Source organism: Sus scrofa, chromosome 7 (genome assembly GCF_054392235.1).
Source record: "Sus scrofa isolate SSC_HxYL_T2T_F1_AM1 chromosome 7, Sscrofa_HxYL_maternal_Yorkshire_Landrace_v2.0, whole genome shotgun sequence".
NCBI lineage: Eukaryota > Metazoa > Chordata > Mammalia > Artiodactyla > Suidae > Sus > Sus scrofa.
Window position 1 is genome coordinate 50,063,259 of NC_139389.1, and position 25,852 is coordinate 50,089,110.

General features: G+C 44.5%; 1 protein-coding gene across 11 annotated transcripts in view; it reads right to left on the reverse strand.

Annotated features, from left to right (window-relative positions):
• Nucleotides 1-1,136: 1,136 nt before the first annotated feature.
• PLA2G7 (phospholipase A2 group VII) overlaps nt 1,137-25,852 on the reverse strand; it is a 44,554-nt gene continuing 19,838 nt past the window's right edge. For 6 of the 11 annotated variants that reach the window (NM_001444528.1, NM_001444526.1, NM_001322806.2 and 3 more), the window contains 10 exon segments: nt 1,137-3,078; nt 4,374-4,522; nt 7,008-7,178; nt 10,600-10,691; nt 12,482-12,595; nt 14,056-14,182; nt 14,744-14,812; nt 17,717-17,810; nt 20,386-20,530; nt 21,222-21,343. In NM_001444528.1, the coding sequence (NP_001431457.1) occupies nt 2,960-3,078; nt 4,374-4,522; nt 7,008-7,178; nt 10,600-10,691; nt 12,482-12,595; nt 14,056-14,182; nt 14,744-14,812; nt 17,717-17,810; nt 20,386-20,530; nt 21,222-21,317 (1,176 nt within the window). In that variant the 5' untranslated portion in view covers nt 21,318-21,343 and the 3' untranslated portion in view covers nt 1,137-2,959. 11 annotated transcript variants of the gene reach the window in all.

A 25,852-nucleotide genomic window follows, 5' to 3' on the forward strand; every position in this document is an offset into this window, starting at 1 on the left:
CTGCTTCCTGGATAGGTGATCTGGGTAGGTTACAACATCATTGAGCCTTGATCTTCCTCATCCATAAAATGGGAATAATAAAAGCTTTCTTGCAGTCTACCTGCAAGTTCTCAGGCGAGGGGTCGAATCGGAGAAGCCACTGCCTACCTGTGCCACAGCCACAGCAACACCAGATCTGAACCACATCTGCAACCTAGGCCGGATCCTTAACCCACTGAGCGAGGCCAGGGATCGAACCTGCATCCTCACAGACACTATGTCAGGTTCTTAACCCACTAGCCACAATGGGAACTCCACTTGCGGTATTTTTAAGATTAGAAAAGAATTTATGTAAAGTGCCCAAAAAGGAGTAAGCGTTCAATAAAAATAAACATTTCCTTCTCTTCCCTGAAAGATACTCACTATGAACTATGGTAGGTTGTATTTTTTTTTTTTTAACTTTAACTCATTGGATATTTTTAGCAGTTATTTTTTCCTTTCAGCATCAGCTTGTGCCACCAACTAAGCGTTTTAAAGAGGTGCTATTGAATGGGACTTCAGTACAGTTGGAAAGGTTATCCATTTCTAAAATGAGTAAGGAGGTTTGCTAAAGTTTGTTTTGTTTTTTGTTTTTATCTTCTTAGGCTCACACCTTGGCATGTGGAAGTTCCTAGGCTAGGGGTTGAATCAGAGCTATAGCTGCCGGCCTACACCACAGCCACAGCAATGCAACATCTGAGCCTTAGTCTGTGACCTACACCACAGCTCACGGCAATGCCGGATCCTTAACCCACTAAGTGAGGCCAGGGATTGAACATGCATCCTCATGGATTCTAGTCAGGTTTATTACCACTGAGCCGCAACAGGAACTCTGGAAAGCCTTTAGTTTTTTGTTAAAAAGTTGAACTCTCTATTTAAAAATTTCTAATTTGAATAATCATAGGAATCAAATGTCTCAAAATGAGTGATTTTGCACATGAAAGCATTGATAGGCCTGAGTGCCAAATCAGAAAACATCATTAATTGGGCAAAAGGGATAAAGATAGAATGGTTATAGTTAACCAGGCTTGCTTACTGAGTACTGATTATTATTTGTTCACACAGGCGTTAATTACACTTAATTATGAAGAATTCATAAGACCATACTTAGACCAAAATATACTTATGACAAAAATTTTATGCCCCTTGGAAAATAAAACACATTTCCCATGACTCCCAGATGATGTTAAGTTCACAGAACTTTAAAAAAAATTTTTAAGTTTTATTGTAGTTGATTTACAACTTTGTGATAATATCTAGTGCACAAATTTTTAAGCCAATTTTTTACTTCCATTTATTGTGCTCTTCCACTTCCATTATATACAAAATTGAAAACATTCATTAAATAAAACTAATGGAAATTGAAGCAGTCAAAATAATGTCTAAATGTTTCCTTTCTTATCCTCAGCAGCTTTTGGGTGAATAATTTAATGTGACAGCTAAAGTCACGGGCCTGTCTTATGCACCCTTTTTTTTTTTTTTTTTTTTTTTGGTCTTTTTGTCTTTCTAAGGCTGCATTTGCGGCCTATGGAGGTTTCCAGGCAAGGGGTCTAATCGGAGCTGTAGCCACTGGCCTCCACCAGAGCCACAGCAACACAGGATCTGAGCCGTGTCTGAGACCTACACCCCAGTTCATTACAATGCTGGATCCGTAACCCACTGAGCGAGGCCAGGGATCGAACCCTCGTCCTGGTGCATGCCAGTCAGGTTTGTCAACCGCTCAACCATGACGGGCACTCCTTGTGCACCTTTCTTTAATAAATAGAGTGCATCAAAAATAAACCATGACAGAGTTCTCATTGTGGCTCAACAAGTTAAGAACCCGACTTAGCGTCCGTGGGGATACGGGTTTGATCCCTGGCCTCAGTAGGTTAAGGATCCAGCGTTGCCACAAGCTTTGGCATAGGTCACAGATGTGGCTTCAGTCTGGTGTGGCTGTGGCTCCGGCTGTGGCCTTGGCCAGCAGCTGTAGCTCTGATTAGACCCCTAGCCCAGGAACTTAACATATGCTGCAGGTGCAGCCATAAAAAGAAAAAAAAAAAGATAAGCCATTAAGGTAAATGCAAATGACCAACTTGCCTTTTTTTTTTTTTTTTGCCTTTTCTAGGGCTGATCCTGTGGCATATGGAGGTTCCCAGGCTAGGGGTCGAATCAGAGACCTCTATATCCAGCCTACACCAGGATCCGAGCCGCGTCTGCAACCTACACCACAGCTCATGGCAACGCCAGATCCTTAACCCACTGAGCGAGGCCAGGGATCAAACCCGCAACCTTATGGTTCCTAGTGGTATTCGTTAACCACTGCGCCACAATGGGAACTCTCCAACTTGTTTTAATCCAACTTGCTTTAATCTGCTGCCTTTGCCTTGTCACCAATATTCTCACTTCCGTCCACTCCCCATTTATTCATCATACTGAAACTGTGCGGTAGCATTAATCCCACAGTAAAGCAATGCCTTTATTTTCCTCTTCATCTGATTTTTCTGGCCATGATAAAGGTCAAAGGGAATTGCTGCTAAATCCTATCTAGAAGATCATGGTACTAAACCCATCTACTTCTTGTAATAGAAAAAGGAGATAAGAAAATCTGTTTTTAATTCTATTTTTCGGGAGTCATTGTTAACAGATTTTCAGTGGCATTGTGCCTGTATTTTAATATACCAGTCCATCAAAGTCAGGTAAAATCAGTTGATTTTGACACTGGAAAAAGAGGATCATTTTAGTAAAATTAAATTGAAATCGGGGCTGGTATAAATTTTATATGTAGCAGTCTTTACATTTAAAGGAAAAAATTATAATCCAAGCTTCAATCACTACTGTGGCATAGCCTACATTTTTTAATATGAGTTATTTGAGACAATGCATTAAAATCACACACACACACTTTTAGACAGTTTTTCAACAAGATTTTTAAAAAGCTCTTTAAATTCTGTTTCTCTCTTCATGTAGAGTTCTGCAAGGTGGCATGGTGGTCGGTGGTGTTAATGTTGGTCCCTGGAATAAGACTGTCATCTTTCCCTTCGATTAAAGCATCCCATTGATTGAAATCTTTCTGAAGTCCTGTAACATAGAAAGGTCAATAAACACGGGAAGCTTTCAAGAGCAGTAAACAGTTCATGGCCGCTAGGTGGCAGCCTAGCCTCACAAACTGCCTGGACTGTATCACGCTTAAGGAGGCAAGGTGCTGCGAGCGGCCACATGGTGGCTACGTCTGGATGAGATAGGATCGAGGCCCCCTTGGGTCCGAATCCCCAGCATGGACGTCCCCCCCAGGCGTCACAGAAAGACTTAACACGTCGTTAAGTCTTGCTGCCTGATACATAGTATGCAAGTCTGCAAGATTAAATTTCTCAAGTGTTAGTTTTCAAACTGATTGCTGTGTTCCATTGTAAACCAACTGGGAACAGTTAACTGCTAGTTCTTGTGACACAGTGGATTAAAAATCTGACTGCAGCAGCGTGGGTCACTGCAGAGCCTCCGGTTCGATCCCTGGCCCAGCACCGTGGGTTAAAGGATCCAGCGTTGCCACAGCAGTGGTGTAACACGATCATAGCTGCTAGTTTGGATTCTGTCCCTGGCCTGGGAACTTCCAGATGCCTCGGGTGCAGCCATTAAAAAAAAAAAAAAGTTTAAAAACAAATGTATATACATATATGACTGAGTCACTATACTGTACAGCAGAAATTAGCACAACATGGCAAATCAACTATACTTTAATAAAAATTAAATTTTAAAAATATGAAAAAATAAAATGGGATGATTGCTCCATTAAGATAGTCTTGTCCTGAGGCTCATCTGGTTAATGTCAGAAAAGATCAGTTTCAGTTTCTATGAGCAGATGAATGGATGAAGATGTGATACATATGTACAATGGAATATTACTCAGCCATGAAAAGAATGAAATAATGCCATTTGCAGCAATGTAGACAGATCTGGAGATCATCATACCAAGTGAAGTTAAGTCAGACCAAGATGAATACATGAGTCACTTATATGTGGAATCTAAAAAAATGATGCAAATGAACTTATCTACAAAACAGAAATAGACTCACAGACATAGAAAACAACTTAGTTACCAAAGGTGGGATAACAAAAGGGTAAATTAGGAATTTGGGATTAACAGATACACACTATGGTATATAAAATAGATAAACAATAAGGACCTACTATATTCAATATCTTGTAATAACCTATAATGGAAAAGAATCTGAAAAAGAATATTTATATATACACAGACATATATATATAACTGAATCACTTTGCTATACACCTGAAACTAACACAACATTGTAAATCAAAGATAGTTCAATTAAGAGCTGTTTCTTTTGGAAAAAAAAAAAAGATCAGTTTCTTACCTAAATACTTTTGTAAGAATGCTAAGGAAGCTCTGTTGCTAAGGCCAAGGGCTACATTTGAATCTATTTCTCCTTTCAGTGTGAATAGGCAGCCCATTATTTTGCCGGTTGCAAAAGTGAAGTCAACAAAATTCTGATGAACTGAACCCCTGAAAGAGAAAGGAGGCGTTTGCCCATCACTTTGTTGGACAAAATAATTTTCGTAGTTAAGGTGCAAGAAAGATACTGGCCTGGTTGGCCTGTTGACTAAGGAAACAAAATTTATCAATTTGATTTCCTTTGATGTACTGGAGGGTCGCAGACTGTTTATTTATGAGTTCTAGGGTATATATTCCTTTTCCCCTCTAGATAAATCATTCAATGATTCTGGTCTTGTTTGGCATCTTAGTTTTATTTTTTTTTAATTTTTAATTACTTTTTTTTTTTTTTTTTTTTTTTTTTTTTTTTTGCCTTTTCTTGAGCCTCTTCCGCGGCATATGGAGGTTCCCAGGCTAGGTGTTGAATCGGAGCTGTAGCCACCAGCCTACGCCAGAGCCACAGCCAGCGGGATCCGAGCTGCGTCTATGACCTACACCACAGCTCATGGCAATGCCGGATCCCTAACCCACTGAGCGAGGCCAGGGATTGAACTCTGAACCTCTTGGACACTAGTCGGGTTTGTTAACTGCTGAGCCACGATGGCTCATTTTCAGCTGCCCCTGGGACATCTAACACTTGATTTTCTTGCATCTTTTCTGTCTTTGTTTCCCGGACATCACACCTTCCCTCCTTTCTCCAGCTACTCTGTTCCTTGCTGGTTCTTCACGTTCATCTTCAAGATTCTATTCTCAGACCAATTCTTTTCTCACTGTGCAGTCCCATGTCCTCCAAAAGGTTCATCAAGACAATAAACAAATTCTATACTTTTCCGATTTGTGACCAAACATCTCTACCCAAGGTCAAAATACACTTTTCCAGCCCTGCGTGGTGCTATTCTTCCTCTGCATTTTGCTGTTGCTATTAAAAAACAAGAACAAAAAACCACCATTCTTCAGTTATCTCTACTTGGGAAACGGAACCTCCAGACTCCAGCTCATTCTGCCCCACATTCCAATCCAAACTTGAGAGCCAAAAGTATAAAGATGGGAGTTCCCTGATGCAATGGGTTGAGAATTTGACTGCGACAGCTTGGGTTGTTGTTGGGATCAGAGTCTATCGAAGTAAAGATATCAGACATGAAATATAAGCTCTTCTTTCTAGCAGAGAAGGGAAGAAATAGTCACAGCCCAGTAAAGAAAGATTGGGTGTTCCATACTGTTTCTGTGTTAGAATTAAATAGGCTTGCACATACACACAAGCTAAGTTGAAGGCTTTACTTTAACCATCCAGGTCCTTCCTCACTGTCTAGTTAGTCTCTTGATTCTTCAAGACCCAATTCTTTTTCTTTTCTTCTTTTTTTTTTTTTAATGGGCTGCACCTGCGTCATATGGAGGTTCCCAGGCTAGGGGTCTAATTGGGGCTGTAGCCACCAGCCTACACCACAGCCACAGCAAGTCCAGATCCGAGCCTTGTCTGCAATCTACACCACAGCTCACAGCAATGCCGGATCCTTAACCCACTGAGCGATGCCAGGGATCAGACCTGGCAACCTCACGGTTCCTAGTCAGATTTGTTTCCGCTGCACCACGACGGGAACTCCTCAAGACCTAATTCTAACCCCAGCTCTTCCAAGCAGCCTTTTCTGAGAGTTGGTAAAGGGGCCTCCACTCTCTGAGCCCCAGCGTGTTTAATGCCTTTACCATGTGTGTTTCTTCCTGCCTGTCTTCTTTGTCCTTCTAAAGAAATCAGGTTTTAGATAGGAGAGGAAGGAGCTTGGTCTTTGCTTTGTAACATCCCATTGTGAGTTCAAAACTCTATAGGGAGTTCTTTTTCACATCCATGATATAAACATATTGCCCTTATAGCTTTGGGGAATTTATCAATTCAAATGCTCACCCAACAGGTGAACGCACTGCAGGTCTCAACAGATGATCTTACCTTTTTGTCTAAAGAGTTCTTAGTCTAGCCTGATGATGGACTACTTCCCCCACCCCCTCCCTAAAAATGTGTAGGCCCACTTTAATAGTTAGCTAAAAGTAGAATGTACCCTGAGGCAATTTTTAATTATCAGGGTATGACTATATATATTAACACTATTCCAAAAATTTGCATTTTAAAAAGAGTCCTGAATGCACGCAGACACTAAGGGGATCTAATGTCCTCCCTTATTCCAAATCTGAACAACAAATTGAGCAATTCTAGAATAGCTACCAAATGGAATTCCCATCATGGCTCAGTGGAAATGAATCCAACCATGAGGACGCAGGTTCGATCCCTGGCCTTGCTCAGTGGGTTAAGGATCTGGCATTGCCATGAGCTGCGGTGTGGGTCGCAGACACGGCTTGGAACCCGCATGGCTGTGGCTGTGGCATAGGCCAGTGGCTTATAGCTCTGATTTGACCCCTAGCCTGGGAACCTGCATATGCCACAGGTGCAGCCCTAAAAGATTTAAAAAAAAAAAAATAGAATAGCTACCAAATAATTTTCATGGACCGTTTATCCAAGTCTCAAGTTTCTGTTTCAGATGACTTAATAAGTCCCTTAACTAATACTCACCTGATTGTAATCATTTTTCTTTCTCTCCCCGGTGAGTAGCATTTTTTCATTCTGAGGATGTTAGAAGGATATTGGAAATGTTCCGAGTTGATAAAAAAGAGGGGCTGAGGAATTCGGGAATAGACCTCATCGCCTACTGGAAACATCCATGCATCCAGGGCAATACCGCACCTGCACGGATTGTTACAAGAAGAAGTTGTTACACGCTGGCCTGCATACGGGGATGTCTGATAGTGCTGGCATTCAGAGACACGCACCGCCCCAGTGCCTCATGGGGTATCTCCCTGGGCTCAAGAGGTAGTGTACTTCAGGGTGCCAAGGGCATGCTCTATGAGGTGGCAAATTTGAATGATGTAACCACTTTTTTTTTTTTTTTTGCTTTTTTTTTTTTTTTAGGACTGGACCCGCAGCACATGGAAGTTCCCAGGCGAGGAATCGAATTGGAGCTACAGGTGCCAGCCCACGCCACAGCCACAGCCACACCAGATCGCTGATGCACTGAGCATGGCCAGGGATTGAACCCGCATCTTCAAGGTTACTAGTCCGATTTGTTTCTGCTGTGCCATGACAGGAACTTCCACTTTTTAATTTTTTTATTTTTTATTAAAGTAGAGTTCATTTACAATGTTGTGTCAATTTCTGCTCTCTCTCTCTCTCTCTCTCTCTCTCTCTCTCTCTCTCTCTCTCTCTATATATATATATATATATATATATATACACGACTATATGACCCAGCCATACACACACACACACACACATTTATATATGTATGTGTATATATATACATTCCGCTTCTTATGTCATCTTCCATCATGGTCTATCCCAAGAGACTGGATAGAGTTCCCTGTGCTCTACAGTAGGGCTTCACTGCTATAATCATTTTCTTTATGAGGCATTTAAGAATTCATGGAGTTCCTGTCGTGGCGCAGTGGTTAACGAATCCGACTAGGAACCATGAGGTTGCGGGTTCGATCCCTGCCCTTGCTCAGTGGGTTAACGATCTGGCATTGCTGTGAGCTGTGGTGTAGGTTGCAGATGCGGCTTGGATCTCGTGTTGCTGTGGCTCTGGAGTAGGCTGGCAGCTACAGCTCCGATTAGACCCCTAGCCTGGGAACCTCCATATGCCGTGGGAGCAGCTCAAGAAATGGCAAAAAGACAAAAAAAAAAAAAAAGAATTCAAGATTTTTTTTTAAATTTTAAAATTTTTTTTTGCTTTTTTGAGCTGTACCTGTGGCATATGGAAGTTTCCAGACTAGGGGTCAAATTGGACCTACAGTTGTTGGACTATGCCACAGCATAGGGATCGGAATTGTCTCTGCAACCTACACCACAGCTCATGGCAATGCCAGATCCCCAATCCATTGAGTGAGGCCAGGGATCAAACCTGCATCCTCATGGATACCAGTTGGATTTGTTTCTGCTGCGCCACAGTGGGAACTCTGGATTGCAGCTTTTAGAAAGACAATGTTTCAAGATTGCTTATCATGCATTTTTTTGTTCTTTCAAGATAAATTTTAAAGTAAGTGATTCTTCAAACTCAAGAGGAGGCTAAAAAATACAGTACATGCACTATTGCCCCTGTGTTTCTAGCTCTTCTGGACACTATCTGTACTCATTACACCTCTTTCAGAGTGACAATTGGACTCATGTTTTTTCTGGCCACACCACAGCATGAGGAAGTTTCCAAGCCAGAGATCAAACCCGTGCTGCAATTGTGGCATGTGCCACAGCTGCCATGCCAAATTCTTAACCTGTTGTGCCCCAAGGGAACTGCCTGGATTCATTTTTTTTTTTTTTAATATTTAGGGATGCTTCACCAGGAAGAGCGTCTTGGGGGTTGAAGAAAAACATATTGACTATTTGAAAATGTAACTAACTTCTTTTTTAAAAATAAGTTTATCCTAAACAATGAGGTCCTGCTGCATAGAACAAGGAATTACATCCAATCACCTGTGATAGAACATGATAGAAGGTAGTATCTAAAAAAGAATGCATATGTCTATGTATGACTGGGTCACTTTTTAGCAGAAATTGACACAACACTGTAAATTAACTATACCGTAATAAAAAAAAAATTGTCCAAAAAGTAAGTTTATCCTATGTTTCTTGGCTTTTTGGACACTCCATTTTATGTGCTCAATGGATGAAAGAAGAGCATCCGCTTATGTTGAAACAGACTTTTTAAAATGTGAGATGATGTTTCACCAAGGATCCTACTTGCTTTCTACATGGTTGGCTACATGTCTGAAATGAACTGGTTCAAAAAAGAACATACTTCTTCAAGTTAGAAGACTGGGATCCCGACTTCCACCCAAATAACTTTGTCATAACTTTGCTACATTTCCTCTTTTATTTATTTATTTTTTTTGTCTCTTTAGGGCCATACCCACGGCATATGGAGGTTCCCAGGCCAGGGGTTGCATCAGAGCTGTAGCTGCCGGCCTACACCACAGCCACAGCAACACCAGATCTGAGCTGTGTCTGTGACCTACACCACAGCACATGGCAATGATGGATCCTTAACCCACTGAGTGAGGCCAGGGATCGAACCTCCATCCTCAGGGATACTAGTCAGATTCATTTCTGCTGAGCCAGGACCAGAACGCCCCACATTCCATCTTAAAGATGATAAAAATTAATTAAAAAATTCCCTAACAAGGAAGTTCTGAAGTTGTATGACGGTATTATTATTTCTTTCTTTTTTTTTTTTTGCGTTTTGCTATTTCTTGGGCCGCTCCCGTGGCATATGGAGGTTCCCAGGCTAGGGGTCGAATCGGAGCTGTAGCCACCGGCCCACACCAGAGCCACAGCAACGCAGGATCCGAGCCGCGTCTGCAACCTACACCACAGCTCATGGCAACGCCAGATCCTTAACCCACTGAGCAAGGGCAGGGACTGAACCCGCAACCTCATGGTTCCTAGTCGGATTCGTTAACCACTGCGCCACGACGGGAACTCCCGGTATTATTATTTCTACTTGAAAATGTAACTAACTTCCTTTTTAAAAATAAGATGTCATGTCACAGATAAAGTGTATATATCAAGATAAATCTCCAAATGAATATGTTAAGCCCTTGAGCAGATACATAATAATGAGTTCAAGATACAGGAATGGGAGGAGTTTTTTTTTTTTTTGTCTTTTTGCCATTTCTTGGGCCGCTCCTGCAGCATATGGAGGTTCCCAGGCTAGGGGTCCAATCGGAGGTGTAGCTGCCAGCCTACGCCAGAGCCACAGCAACGCAGGATCCCAGCTGCGTCTGCAACCTATACCACAGCTCATGGCAACGCCAGATCGTTAACCCACTGAGCAAGGGCAGGGATCGAACCTGCAACCTCATGGTTCCTAGTCAGATTCGTTAACCACTGCGCCACGACGGGAACTCCATGGATGGGAGGAGTTTTTAACAGCAAGAGAAGTAGTGGGGTTTCTGTTTAGGAAAATTCATGTAGAGGACTTTATGGAGGCAAAAGACTTGTGAACACTCAAGGATCTCATCAGCCCTAAGAATGTGATAACTCCTGTCTCACATTTATGATCACTCCCCTTTCTGCCCATAACAGGGTGTTCGGTCTCTCAGTCTCATCGTCTTACCTGAATCTCTGGTCTTCACTCAGGGTCTGAAGAACTGTGGCTCCACCAAAAGAATGTCCCATCACTGCTATTTTATCCCTATCGATAGAGTCCTATTGAAGAAGCATCATTTCATAAGTATCTCACACGTTGTTTAGAGAATAGGCAAGGATTTTGTGAATCAGAAGTTCTATCATTATTTCATAGGCATGGTTAAGCACCTTGATTTCATAGAAAAGAAATACATACATATACCCATACTCACAGGCACCCCCCCCCGGCACACACACGTATTTCTTTATTTTTATTTCTTCATTTATTTTTGTCTTTGGAGGATTGCACCCATGGCACATGGAGGTTCCCAGGCTAGGGGTCCAATCGGAGCTGTAGCCTCTGATCTACGCCAGAGCCACAGCAATGCGGGATCCGAGCCGCGTCTGTGACCTACACCACAGCTCATGGCAACGTCACATCCTTAACCCACTGAGCAAGGCCAGGGATCGAACCTGCAACCTCAGGGTTCCTAGGCGGATTCGTTAACCACTGAGCCACGACGGGAACTCCTGTTTTTATTTTTTTAAATGGAAGTATAGTTGATTGATCATGGTGGGTTAGTTTCAGGTGTACAGCACAGTGATTTAAACTGACACACATATATGTACATATACGCATATATGAATATACAAACATACACACATATATAGATGTTGAGGATCCCTAACAGTTCGGACATGAACTTCATGGTCTTCTTTGTCACCCACACTTGAAACATCCAGGTCATTGCCGATCTCTCCCTCTTCCCCACTCCCTGTTTTTCAGTGTGTTCATTTCCTGAATATTTCTTGAGCACCTGGTCTTTTTTCCCTGAGCTCAGTCTATTAGGAGAGGAGCTACAGATACAGAGTACAGAAGGTAGGGGGCGCCAAGGAGCACGTAGGATTGACAGCTAGCCGGGTCCAGGGATGGTAGTGGGTCCCAGAAAGCTTCCTGGATGGGGTGATGCCTGACTTGAGTTGAAGATTAAGCAGGACTGTGTTGGGGCATGAGGACGACATGCACAAAGGCGTGGAGACAGGACAGTGACTAGTTAGGGAAGTGAAGGCTTCACTGTGTCTGGAGAACAGAATCATCCCAGTTTGCTCTCTTCCCTGTACTCCACCCTCCACACACACTTTTCAGTCTTGGTTCATGCCGTCTGTCCTGATATTCTTCCACCCTGTCCCGAAATTTCGTCCAAAACTTTGGGCCAGTGTTTCTGGATCAAGCTTAAAAACATGTAGGAGCCACCCAAGAAATTACATTTCCACCAGGAGTATTAAGTTGAACCATAGGAAATTGCCATGTGTTGGTGGAGTTCCCTGGTGGCTTAGCAGTTAAGGATCCAGCATTGCCACTGCTGTGGTGGGGGTTCGATCCCTGGCCCAGAATTTCTGCATGATTAAAAAAAAAAAAAAAAACAAAGCTGGCCATTGTCAATTTCCCTATGTTATTCAACCTAATGTTCTCCTCACCTCTGAGATACTTCTCCTGACCTTTTTTTTGGCGGGGGGCAGCCCTTTGATATGTTGTGCCTTGCATTACAGCAGTAAAACGGACACCACAGGAGTTCCTGTTATGGCCCAGTGGAAACAAATCCAACTAGGAACCATGAAGTTGTGGGTTCAACCCCTGGCCTTGCTCAGTGGGTTAAGGATCCAGCGTTGCTGTGAGCTGTGGGGTAGGTTGCAGATGCAGCTTGGATCCCGAGTTGCTGGTGTAGGCTGGTGGCTACAACTCTGATTGGACCCCTAGCCTGGGAACCTCCATATGCTGTGGATGCAGCCCTATAAAGATAAAACAAAACAAAACAAACAAAAAACAGACACCACAGAACAATATGGAGCAAATGGCTTTTTCAGCTCACCTTCAGCTGTTCCACATCAAACTCTAGATCTAATACATTCTTCACTGACTTCCCACGATCCATGTCCAGAATCATACTGAGAGCTTGAGAACACTCCTCTGCTCTTTGCCGTACCTAACGTGATGATTAGAGGAAGGAGAGAGCAGTTTAAAACGAGGTAACACTTCCTTTTTCAAATATTTATAGAGTTTATTTTGATAATGGTCGGATTTCTCATTTTGGTTCTCTTCATTTCTTCCTGTGGCTTCAAAGTGCCAGCCAGTGTCAATTCCTGTCCCCAGCATGGCTTCATTCCACATCCTTCCTTGACCTTGCTGTTGTCAAATACATATTATATTTCTAGGTCATGAATGTCATGAATTGAATAGTACAATTTTATATTGTTTTGTGCACTTACTTTTTCCTTTCTTTATTTGCAATTTAATGTTTAAAATCTTATACTATATATTATATGCAGTATATGTGGTATGTATTATATATAGTATATATTATATACATATATGTCACTTTAAAGTTTGTGTAGGGGAGTTCCCGTGGTGGCTCAGTGGTTAACGAATCTAAGAACCATGAGGTTGAGGGTTCGATCCCTGGCCTTGCTCAGTGAGTTAATGATCTGGCGTTGTCATGACCTGTGGTGTAGGTTGCAGACGAGGCTTCGATCTCGAGTTGCTGTGGCTCTGGCATAGGCCAGCGGCTACAGCTCTGATTTGACCCCTAGCCTGGGAACCTCCATATGCAGCAGAAGCGGCCCAAGAAATGGCAAAAAAAAAAAAAAGACAAAAAAAATAAATAAAGTTTGTGTAGAGGTTGCCTGTGGGGAAATGTTTGGTTGTTTATAAAATGGCAATGACCTTGCAATTAATGAGTAGAACTCAGCCTAGCATAATGACTCATGCATCCACTTTGCAGGTGCTTAGAGCTTGGTCCATTTGCTGGCTCTGGTCCCAATGTGTGACCTCAGATGATTTACTAAACCTCTCTGAGATTCCCTTAATTGTATAATAATGCCTACCTCGGTAAAATCTGGGTGGGTTTAAATGCAATAACCTATGTAAAAAGCACCCACTACCAAGTTTGGCACAGAGGTGTGAAACGATGTTCGTTGTTTCACTTCATCTTCCCCAAAGCCCTGTGAGAAAGACACTTATTTTTCATTACTTCATAATAGATAAAACATGGAAGCAGCAGAAGACAGAGAATAAATAACTTGTCCAAGATCACCTTCCCTGCAAAGGGACGATGCCAGGATTCAAACAGAGAAAGTTGGATCCTAAGGACAGGACTAAATACTATTCTGCACCACCTCTCTGAAAAGTCTTTAACTGTCATGCAAAAAAATTCTGAATATTCATTGTTATCTCCAGGATTTTGAGGTTGGTCTTTGTTTTCACGGTGATCCGGATATTTCATTAAGGCAATGTTATTCCTCAGAGAACCCGCCCACAGAGCTTTGGGGATGGGAAGTGAGGAGACTTAAGAGCACGGTCTGCCATGTGTACAATTCAATTAACAAGTGTCATCATCGTGCCAGTGCTTTGGGGGCATCAGCCACCTGTCTTCTTCCCACAACGTGCCTGCTCGTTGCGTAGTGGAAACTCCTCCTCCCCTTTTCCGAGGGTTCTCAGATAGAGCCAAGTCTTGTTCCTTATTTCTGCAGCAGATTGGTCCTTGAAAAAGTAAGTCGCAGATGCAGATCCATCTCTACGATACAAACAGAATCGATCACTTATGCTGCTCGTTCTCGTTTTTTTGTGTGTGTATTCCTCATCCTTATCCTTGACCCTTTCTGACGTCCCTTTCTCCTTCCACTCTACGTTTTTTAAAATCAAAGAGGCCCCCAAGGGAGGTCTAAACAAAAGACATTGTGCCCTGTAAACAACCCATTCCCTCTGCACAATTCTGGAAGGCCAGGGTTTCAAGTTCACTCCTGGAATCAGATCCCCGCAGGGCCACTTACTAGCTGTGTGGCTTCCTGCCAATCAATTACCTACCATCCTCAGCATCATTCTCTGCCTCCCTGAAACAGTGATAATGGCAACTGTCTTAAAGGGTTGTTATGCATTTTAAATGAGATGGTGTGTGAACAAGACACTCGCAAACACTCTAGAAATATTAGCTTTTTTTTAAAAAAAAAATACTATTTGTTTCAAAATCTAACTCAGTCTCCTTTTTCCCTCATCACAGACCCATAGTCAAGATACCATCAGCATTTTTTCCTAAACCTAGGAAAGGTAGAGCCTGGCCACAGACCAGGTGACATACCTGTGTTCTACAGCAGCAACTATAAACCCGTAAGATGCCAGGTCAGTGCCAATCGCAGAATAAATTGTCCTTCAAAACAAAAAGAGGGAAGCATTCAACTCCCAGTTAGGATTAGAAGGTGGGGTCCACTAATAAACCTGGGCACATGGGGCTCTTACACCTGCCGTAGTGCCCTGGGGTAAAGCAAAAAGCAGTGGTTCTCTAAGGGGGCTGATTTAACCCCGATGGCTATTTGACTAAGTGTTCAATTTGACTCGTGTTCCTTATCACGAGTGGGAGGAGGGGGCTTCTGGCCTGGAGGGGGTAGTGGGATACTGCTAAACATCCTATGATGCACAGGACCACCTTCCACAACAGGAAATGGTCCAGTCCCAAGCATCAGTGGTACCACGGTTGAGGCTGTGGGTTTTTGGGTGTCAGTCTTGGCCCTGCCCCTTACCAGCCACATGACTAGCTAATTACATGACCTAATATCTGTCCTCACCTGTAAAGTGGGGATAATAAAGCCTTTGCTTTAGAAGAGTGGTAAGGTTTGGATAAGATAATACAGAATATAGGAAAGAAGTACAGTGTGATGCTTAAGAGAACAGGACTGGCACTCTGGCCACTGCAGGTATTTGGATCCTATCTCCCCCGTTTGTTATCTTTTTTTTTTTTTTAGGGCCATTCCTACAGCACATGGAAACTCCCAGGCTAGGGGTCGAATCAGAACTGGAGCTCCCAGCCTACACCACAGCCACAGCAACACCGGATCCAAGCCACATCTGCGACCTACACCACCTTGTGGCAACACAAGATCCTTAACCCATTGAGCGAGGCCAGGGATGGAACCCAGAACCTCATGGATGCTAGTGAGGTTCTTAACCCACTGAGCCACAATGGGAACTCCCTGTCTCCCCTGTTTACTAGTTGTCTACCTTAGATAAGACACTTATCTTTTCTCGACCTTGCTTCTTTATCTTTATCTTCTTTATCTATTATGTTATAATAGTACCTGGTGGGATTATTGTAAGGATTAAGCAAATTAACACATTTTCAGTGCCTATCACATGTCTAAAACAGAGGAAATACCGAACACACATTAGTTGGCAGGTAACTGACTGGACAGGGTGAGATGGTCAAAGAACCATGAGCTCATCAGCAGCTCCGTTTGGAACCCCTTCCACATCTTCATTCTGCACAACCTTCTCCTCTAAACTTATTCCATAGGAAATGGCCATGAAGGAACAAAAAGGAGGTAGATGGGCGTGTCTTCTACTTTTGACGATGCAGGACCTGCTCAAGAAGGGAAAACTGTCTGCTACAGGGATCAGCAAACCATTTCTATAAAAGACCAGAGAGAAGAGTTCCCGTCATGGCGCAGTGGTTAACGAATCTGACTAGGAACCATGAGGTGGCGGGTTCGATCCCTGTCCTTGCTCAGTGGGTTAAGGATTCGGCATTGTTGTGGCTGTGGTGTAGGCCAGTGGCTACAGCTCCGATTAGACCCCTAGCCTGGGAACCTCCATGTGCTGCAGGAGCAGCTCAAGAAAAGGCAAAAAGACAAAAACAAAACAAAACAAACAAACAAACAAAAACCAGAAAGCAATTGCTTCTAGCTCCGTATGCCATATATTCTTTGTCATAGCTGCTCAGCTCTGCTGTTGGAGCACAAAAGCAGCAGAGGCCATGTGGAAAATCATTGAGTATGGCTGTGTTCCAGTAGCTTATTTATAGAAACAGACAGCAGACTGGATTTGGTTTGGCCTGAGGGTGAGTAGAAATCAAATCACTCAGAGTTCCCCTTGTGGCTCATCGGGTTGAGAACTCACTATGTGTCTGAGAGAATTCGGGTTTGATCCATGCCCTTGCTCAGTAGATTAAGGATCTTGCATTGCTGCAAGCTGTGGAGTAAGTTGCAGATGTGGCTCGGATCCAGCATTGCTGTGGCTGTGGTGTAGGCCGGAAGCTGCAGGTCTGATTCGACTCCTAACCCAGAACTTCAATATGCCTCACGTGTGGCCGTGAAAGAAAGAAAGAAAGACATCAAATAACTCACTGGGGGTTCCAGTCATGGCTCAGCGGTTGGCGAACCTGATTAACATCCATAAGGACATGGGTTCAATCCCTGGCCTTGCTCAGTGGGTTAAGGATCTGGCGTTGCTGTGAGCTGTGCTGTAGGTCGCAGATGCGGCCAGGATCCTGCATTGCTATGACTCTGGCGTAGGCTAGTGGCTACAGCTCTGACTGGACCCCTAGCGTGGGAATATGCTGAAGGTGTGGCCCTAAAAAGACAAATAATAATAATAACTCGGAGTTCCCGCCGTGGCACAGTGGTTAACAAATCCGACTAGGAACCATGAGGTTGCGGGTTCGATCCCTGCCCTTGCTCAGTGGGTTAACGATCCGGCATTGCCGTGAGCTGTGGTGTAGGCCACAGATGCGGCTCAGATCCTGCGTTGCTATAGCTCTGGCATAGGCTGGTGGCTTTCGATCCCTGGCCTCGCTCAGTGGGTTAAGGATGTGGCGCTGCCGTGAGTGAGGGATCGAAAATGTATCCTCACGGATACTAGTCAGATTCTTAACCTGCTGAGCCACAACAGGAACTCCTGGCTCCTTTCTTTCTATCCTTCACAGGCATCTTGCAATAAACATCTTTCACAGCTAATCTAATCGTGGCGTCTATTTCTCGGAGGACCTGAACCAACACACTGAATGATTTTGAGAGTGTAAATACCACAACAGAGAAGGACAGCCATCAAAAATGCATCATCCTCTTTCCTCTGTTGTGAAGCTGGTGTCCATGGGCTGGAGACAGGAAAAGACAGGGCTAAGATTGATCAATAGATCACAAGTAATTCCTGAGGAACCCCAACTCCTCCGGGACAGGGGCCCGACGCTCCAAAATGCGCTCTCCCTTTTGCAGGGGAGGTAATGATTGATTCCTAAAACGAGTCTTTGATTCCTAAAATTGTTCAACCTCTGCCACTTTACCTGAATGCTCCTAGACCATGAGAAAAAATGATTAGTGGGTATTTTTCACCAGTCCTCAGAGGGGAATTCCAGGCTGCAGGAGTTGTCATTGAACCTAGACAGAAGTGGGAGATTATAATTAGAGCTTTTTCTGACTTGAATGTCGCTGGTTCATTTAACTTACATCTCCTTCATATAAGATCCTGGCCCACGGAATTTAAATTTTTATGCATTAAGAGTAAACTCATTTGGAGTTCCCATCGTGGCTCAGCCAAAACAAATCTCACTAGCATCCATGAGGATGCAGGTTCGATCCTGGGCCTTGCTCAGTAGGTAAGGATATGGCGCTGCCATGAGCTGTGGTGTAGATCACAGACACAGCATGGATCCTGCATTGCTATGGCTGCGGTGTAGGCTGGCAGTTACAGCTCGGATTCGACCCCTAGCCTGGGAAGCTCCATATGCCGTGGATGCGGTCCTAAAAGGACACACACACACACACACACACACACACACAAAGGGTAAATTCATTTACAAGGTCTCCTACTTGATACCACCAACCAAGGGCCTGAACCGTGTTTTTCTTCCTAAGACCTTAAGATCAATAATGATCAGTTCTCACAGCCAGCTCTGAACTTGAGGTGAGACATTTTCCTACTTAGAGGTGTATTCGGGAAGCCTGTTCCTTATTCATCCCAGGTTTTGGTAAAAGGGAACTGTTTGGGAATAGAACCACACATAAACCTCCGGAACCTCTTACTGAGACCCAGAATCTTCGAATCGGAAACTCCTTTCTTTCTAACTTGATCAAGGTCAAGCGAAAGGTGGGGAAACCTTTGACTTTACACGCAGATGAGGCTTTGGTGCAGTTCTGCCACTCACTAGCCACTGATCTTGAGCGAGTCAGGAGAACTCTCTGAGCCTCAGACTCCTCTTCTGTACAATGAAGGAAATGCAAGCTCTCTCATGGGGGCTTGTGAGAGTCACATTTAGGGAGGGCTACAGGTAAAGTGCTCCTATCCAGTCACACGGCGAAGGGCTCAAAAATGGAAAGCGCCTTCTCTTCCCTCACTGCGCACTTATCAGTGTCATCAGCAGCATCAATTCTTTATATTTCACGGTCTCATCCGTAACATGGAGACCTGCTCTTGAAGATAGTCGGTGATCATTGCTTCGGACGTGACTTCTAAGTTATTCAGCATCAGAGAGATGTGTAGTTAGAGCCTTTTCATCATTTCTATTATAATATGGTTCTTTTTATTTTTTTTTTTCCTTTTTTTTTCAGGGCTGCACCTGCAGCAGATGGCAATTCTCAGGCTAGAGGTCAAATCCGAGTTGCAGCTGCCAGCCTATGCTCCATCTGGTGGTATCGCCAGACCCTTAAACCCACTGACTGAGGCCAGGGATCGAATCCACATCCTCATGGATACTAGCTGGGTTCCTAACCTGCTAAGTCACTACGGGAACTCCTGTAATGTGGTCCTTAAGAAAATGTCAAGGAGGTGTTTAAAATGATTGCCAAAAGTTGTAGGGGGTTTTGAGGGGGTGATTTGGAGACATAATTAATATCAGCCCAACAGCAGTATCTGGTCAACAGATACGGAAGGACAAGTCAATATGAGTGACATGTGGACACTAAATGAGGAAGGCACCGCAGACTGTCTTAGTGAGGGAGGCTGCCCCCTTGCGGTGGGTGATGGGAATGAAACAGTTTCCTCCTTCACAAGTAAGCAAGAAATTCTTTTTTTAAAAAAAACAGCTTTTCTGAGATTCTTTTTATTTTCATAATTTTATTGAGTTGAAATGTATGTAAATATTAGCTATATAATTTGCTTTCTTCTTATTCTTAAAGCCTAGTTGGTGGACAATGTTTCTTCAAGTTCTGTTGTCCAGCAACGTGACCCCATCACACACATTTCCCTGTGCTGTACCAGTAGGACCCCATGGCCCATCCGTTCCAAATGTAACTGCTGGCATCCCCCAAACGAAATTAGCTTTCACTCCTTTGTTTAGGATCTGGAGAGTTAGGCTGGCTTCTACTTTCTTCCTCTCTTTGACCAACTGTAGGAAGTCTGTTCAGCACAGAGCATACAAGGTAGGGGGCACATCAGCCTAGCTGGTACTCTCACCATATCATTGCTCCCCCCAGAGCATGTAAGAAGGAAAAATCAGAGTAGCCACAGAGAGATGTGAGAGCCAGTCCGAAGGTCTGACATTTCACTCCCTCCCAACCCCCATCATGTTCAGAATCAACAAAATGAGAACCCTTGATTCTCTGAGAGCTCCCTGGCCCTTTTAGAATTACTCCGTCATCTTAGGAGACATGTAGCCTGCAGACAATTTATTTGGGTCTTTTTTTTTTCTTTCTGTCTTTTCTGGGGTCACACCCGTGGCATATGGAGGTTCCCAGGCTAGGGGTTGAATCGGAGCTGCAGCTGCTGGCCTACACCACAGCCACAGCAACTCCAGATCCAAGCCATGTCTGTGACCTGCACCATAGCTCACGGCAGAGCCAGATCCTTAACCCGCTGAGTGAGGTCAGGGATCAAACCCACAGCCTCATGGTTCCTAATCAGATCTGTTAACCACTAAGCCACAACGGGAAACTCCTGTTTGGGTTTTTAACTGCCTGAAACCCTTGCTGTTTCCAGATGCTTGAGCCTACAAAGCAGGGTCAACAGAAATCTTACCAAAAAATAAGCTTAGAATTTTGCCTAGAAGCCAGTGTGTTCCGAGAAATTTACTAAGACCCCAAAAATACTCTTTGTCTGGGATCCAGAGGGTGTCAGAAGGGTCACCATCTTGGGACGGATAATACAAACGCAGGAAGGTGCCCTGTAGAGGAAAGAAGATAAGGGACTTTTAGTCAAGTTGCTTCTCCAACCTTTTCCAAGAGCTATTTTGCATATTTAATTAGTGGGGCCCCAGATACCTTAGTTATGCATGAAGAGGTCCAGAGAGCTGTTTTAAGTTTCCCTGGTGACTGAATACAGTCAAAAGAGAACAGAACTAGAACAACAAGATGTTTTCTGAGTGAAAAGAAAAGTACGAGCAGCCCAATTTCAGCCATTAAAGAAGGAGGGGGACAAAAGAGTTTATAGAGAAGATATAAGAGCTTAGGGAGTTCCCATCATGGCTCAGTGGTTAACGAACCCGGCTAGTATCCATGAGGATGCAGGTTCGATCCTTGGCCTCGCTCAGTGCGTGAAGGATCCTGCGTTGCTGTGGCTGTGGTATGACAGGCAGGCAGCTGCAGCTCCGATTCGACCCCTAGCCTGGGAGCTTCCATATGCTGCAGGTGCAGCCCTAAAAAGCCAGGCAAAAAAAAAGAGAGAGTTTATAAACAATCTGATGACAGCAATGAATTGGGGAACGACTTAACTGCCAAAGGCTTCCTGTGAAACCATACACAGGGCAAATGAGCCATTGTCAGGTGAGGGCAAGGTCAAATTTCAAAACCTTCTGGTGGGGCCATAGCCACAGTCAATCGTGGAACAGAAAAGGATAAACGGTATTAAAGCATTACCTTCTGAGTGTAATCAAACATCAGGTCGGTACAACCGACGGAGTACGATCCATTTCCTCTGGGGATTTTCGTTTGGCCAAAGCCTGCAGCAGCCATCAGCGCTTGGATCTTACTGACCCATGCTGGAAAAACAGGTCGATGTCATCTCACTTGCCATCCATTAGACCCCAGCCTTTATTATGCAAAGAAACTCCAAGAGAATCAAGCGACTGCCCCTGGTTTCCAGCTTCCCCCTCTTTACTAAATACTAAAATACACAAATAATTCTTATGGGCCTGCTGTGCACCAAGTACGGGAAAAAGATGGAGGCAGATAGAGTCCTTCTCCTAAGATGTTTAGGGCTGCCGCTGTCTCATACTGATGGTCCTGCCCGTGTCTTCTACTCCTATTCGGGGCATATTAAAGACCATTTCTGGAGTTCCCATCGCGGCTCAGCAGAAATGAATCTGACTAGTGTCCATGAGGATGTAGGTTCCATCCCTGGCCTCCCTCAGTGGGTTCAGGATCCAGTGTTGCCGTGAGAGGTGGTGTAGGTCGCAGACACAGCTCGGATCCTGTATTACTGTAGCTGTGGTGCAGGCCAGTGGCTACAGCTCTGATTCGATCCCTGGCCTGGGAACCTCCATATGCTGCGAGTGTGGCCCTAAAAATATATATTTTTTTAAAAAAGACATTTTCACAAATCTCTTTTTCCTAAACGTGAACTTTATCTCACATTTCGGATCTGAGCTGACAGTTTCCTATTGGCTGTCTGCATCGGATAGCCTGCCCAGAGGAACAGCAAAGCCAATGGTCCAAAATGCAGCTAAATGACTTTTCTCCCAACTCTTCCGCCTCAGCCTCCAACCAACCACACAGCCTGCAATTCCAGAATTCCTTAAGGTGGGGATCCCAAGCCAGAAACCTTGGGAACATGCTACTCCCCTAACTCTTTCTCCCCAGCTCCCTACATCCAATGTCTAACATTTGTTTGTTTACCTTAGAATTCTCTCTACAGTATCTCCCTAACCCTCCAGTTCATCTGTCTCACACTTTCACTGTCCTTGACCAGATGGTTGCCATCTCTTCTAAGCATCCTATTCAACTTGGAGCTTGACCCCTTCAAATGTCTCCTTTACACAGCTCCAGGAGTCCCTTGAGGCGCAAATCCCACCACGCAATTCTTAAAATCCTTCAATGCTTTCCTATCACCAGGTGTTTTTTCTTGGGGAGGAGTGTACTGGAATCTTTCTCGAAGGCAGCTGGTAGGTTGTATTTAGACCGACACATGCCTTCCAGTGTGGTGTGGCTCATCCTGCCAGTGTTCTGGGGTTGAAACTTATAGAGGTTCATAGCTGCCCAAGTTCAATCCCAAGTTCAAGGGCGCTGTAACAAAGACACTCCATGACTGGGAAGTCCACTGCCTCCAACCCTTCTCCTACTTTTCCCTTTTTAACTTATCCCCCTTCCAGGAGCTCCTGGGCTCCTGAGGCACCGAAGGGTCTGTCTGATGCCTTTGCACCTTAGTAAACACAAGTCCCTCTGCTTAAGATCCCAGTGGGAGTTCCCACTGTGGCACAGTAGGTTAATGATCTGGCTTGTCTCGGTGGAGGTGCTGGTTCTATTCCCAGTCCTGTGTGGTGAGTTAAGGATCCAGAGTTGCTGCAGCTGGAGCATAAGTTGCACCTCCTGCTCGGATTTGACCCCTGGCCCAGAAATTTCCATTTGCGGTGGGTGCAGCTGAAAAAGAAAGAAAAAAATAAAAAGAGCCCCATGGCAAACTCCTCTTCAACACTGAACACCTTGACCAGACACCAGGTCTTCTCTAAAGGCTCCCCTGATCCCTCAGACATAATGATTTCATCCTGAGTATTAAATCAATTCCTGCATGTATATTTTTAGTATTCTTCCTATCATATTAAACTTATGTATTTGCACACTCTATCTCCCCTACTAGGCACTTTCTTAAGAGCTGCATCCAGGAGTTCCTGTCGTGGCTCAGTGGGATAAGAACCCAACATAATGTCCCCGAGGGTGCCGGTTCCATCTCAGGCTTCACTCAGTGGGTTAAGGATCTGGCATTGCTGCAAGCTGTGGTGTAGGCCACAGAAGTGGCTCAGATCCAGCATTGCTGTGGCTGTGGTGTAGGCCGGCAGCTGCATCTCTGGTTTGACCCCTAGCCTGGGAACCTCCATATGCCACAGGTGTGGCCATAAAAAGGAAAAAGACAAACAACAATAAAACCCCCCAAAAAACAGCTGCATCTATCTTTGTATCCTCAGATCTTAACACCATGTCTGGTATAGAATTGATACTGAAATACCTGTGAAAATGAGCAGAACTAAGCTTTTCACTGTCACTGGGTCTCTGTTTCTACCAGGTGCTTTAGGCACATGCTCTTTGACCCACCCACTCTTGAAACGTTTTCTCTCTCTGGTGCCAAAACGCTTCAACACATCTGCAATTTCACCTGTTCTCCTCCCTAACCCCCAGTCAAGCCCACATTTAATTTCAGGATGCTGAGTCCAAACATCAGCATATCTGGACTTGCACATTTCTAGATTCAGCTTGCCTACTCCTTTCCTTCTGTTGAGCTGTGAGAGGTGATTCCTTTGCTGGACAGATTCCTTTCTGCCTTCCGTCACACCCTGCCTCTGCCACACAGACATTGGGCACTACGTCAGGTGTGGCACCTGCATCGATATCACAGGGCATCTCTCAGAAAGGTTTCGAGTCACGAGAAGCAGCCACGTTGGTGACTGATGTGTGAAGCGCCTGACAGTGAGGAGCCTTTCAAAGCAGAAGCCCTTGCCACTCAAAGCGGGTCCATGGACCAGCTTCATTGGCATCGCAAACAAGGCTCCTGGGCTTCACCCCAATTCTACTGAATCTGGAAAGGTGTGCCTATTAAAATGTAAGCAGCACTGGGTTCAGGTACAAGACCCCCTGGCCTGACGCACGGTCAGCCATTCATGATCAAAAGGTAGCAGATAGTTCCAAAGAAGGCAGTGATTGCGAGGAAGAGACCTTGATATTGGAGCCAGGTGGCCCAGCTTTTGAATTCTACCTGTACATCTTACAAGCTATGATGCTCCGACCTGGGCCATTTATTCCCTTCTCCGATGCTCATTTGTAAAGTGGGGATAAAAGCCCTGGCCAGCCCTTGGGATAGCGGTCAGGATAAAGCGATAACAGAAGTGAAGTAGCTTGCACAGAACACAGCATGTAACAGGCAGACCACTGATGTTATTTGCCTCTTCTCCAGAGTTCCTGTCTCGGGCTCCCCAAATTCAAGCCCTAAGAGTTTTAGCAGATCTACACTAGATCAGATCATTTTCTCTGGGTTGATTCCAAATTCAAGGCATTTCCTCAGAAGCTTCTTTCTTTCTTTCTTTCTTTCTTTCTTTCTTTCTTTCTTTCTTTCTTTCTTTCTTTCTTCCTTCCTTCCTTCCTTCCTTCCTTCCTTCCTTCCTTCCTTTTTGTCTTTGCTAGGGTCGCACCCACGGCATATGGAGGTTCCCAGCTAGTGTTGAATCCGAGCTGTAACTGCCAGCCTACGCCACAGCCACAGCAATGCAGGACCCAAGCCACATCTGCAACCTACACCACAGCTCACGGCAACGCCAGATCCTTAACCCACTGAGTGAGGCCAGGGATCGAACCAGAAACCTCGTGGTTCCTAGTCATTCATTAACCGCTGAGCCAAGACGGGAACTCCAGAAGCATTTCTTTAAAAAGCTCTACCTGCAAAGCTAACACACCAGGGTCCATGGAGAATTACAAAAGCCTTTTTCTCTCCCATTTACATCTGTCTATGGAGGGGTCCTTCACGGTGTCATAGGAGGACATCAGGCCCAGAGCACGGGGGGTTGGGGGGGTAGACCTTCTGTGACCAGCAGCCTGGGCTCTGCTGTGCCCCCGCCCACAGGAAACCATGGAGCAGCAACATCAGCTCTGGCTCGCACGGTTTTCTGAGGAGCTCCAGAGGACCCCCTGCTGCCTTGGAGGCACTACCTCTGGAATTGGGAGTTCAGTTCTAGAGCCATGGGAAGGTTCCAAGTTGCAACAGTTCCCCTTGTGAGATCTCAATGCCACTTAGGCCCTGAGAACCTTTTCCAATAACCCAGAAGTGCCCTGGTCCTCTCAGACCTGCTCTGCACAAGAAATCTCTCTGATGTATTTTCTTTTCTTTCCTTTTTTTTTTTTGGTCTTTTTGCCTTTTCTAGGGCCGCTCCCTAGGCATATGGAGGCTCCCAGGCTAGGGATCGAATCGGAGCCAGAGCCTTAACCCACTGAGTGAGGCCAGAAATTGAATCTGCAACTTCATGGTTCCTAGTCGGATTCGTTAACCGCTGTGCCATGTCAGGAACTCCTCCAATTTTATTTTAGTAAGAGCATTAGCACCTACGGTATGCATTCATCTTATTCTACATTTGGGGGGACATTCACTTATCAAATAGTCCAGATGTTCATTCCTGTTGTTGGAGATGGTATACATTCTAGGAAAACTGCATCTTCTTATACGGCTTTATGTCCTTCGTTAGCAAGTGGGATCTCTCTAGCCGTGCTTATAAACCTTTTAGTGGTGTAACCATATTTTTTATGTGTTCATTTAGTAAGACTAATACAAATAATCATCTGTTATTGCCTTC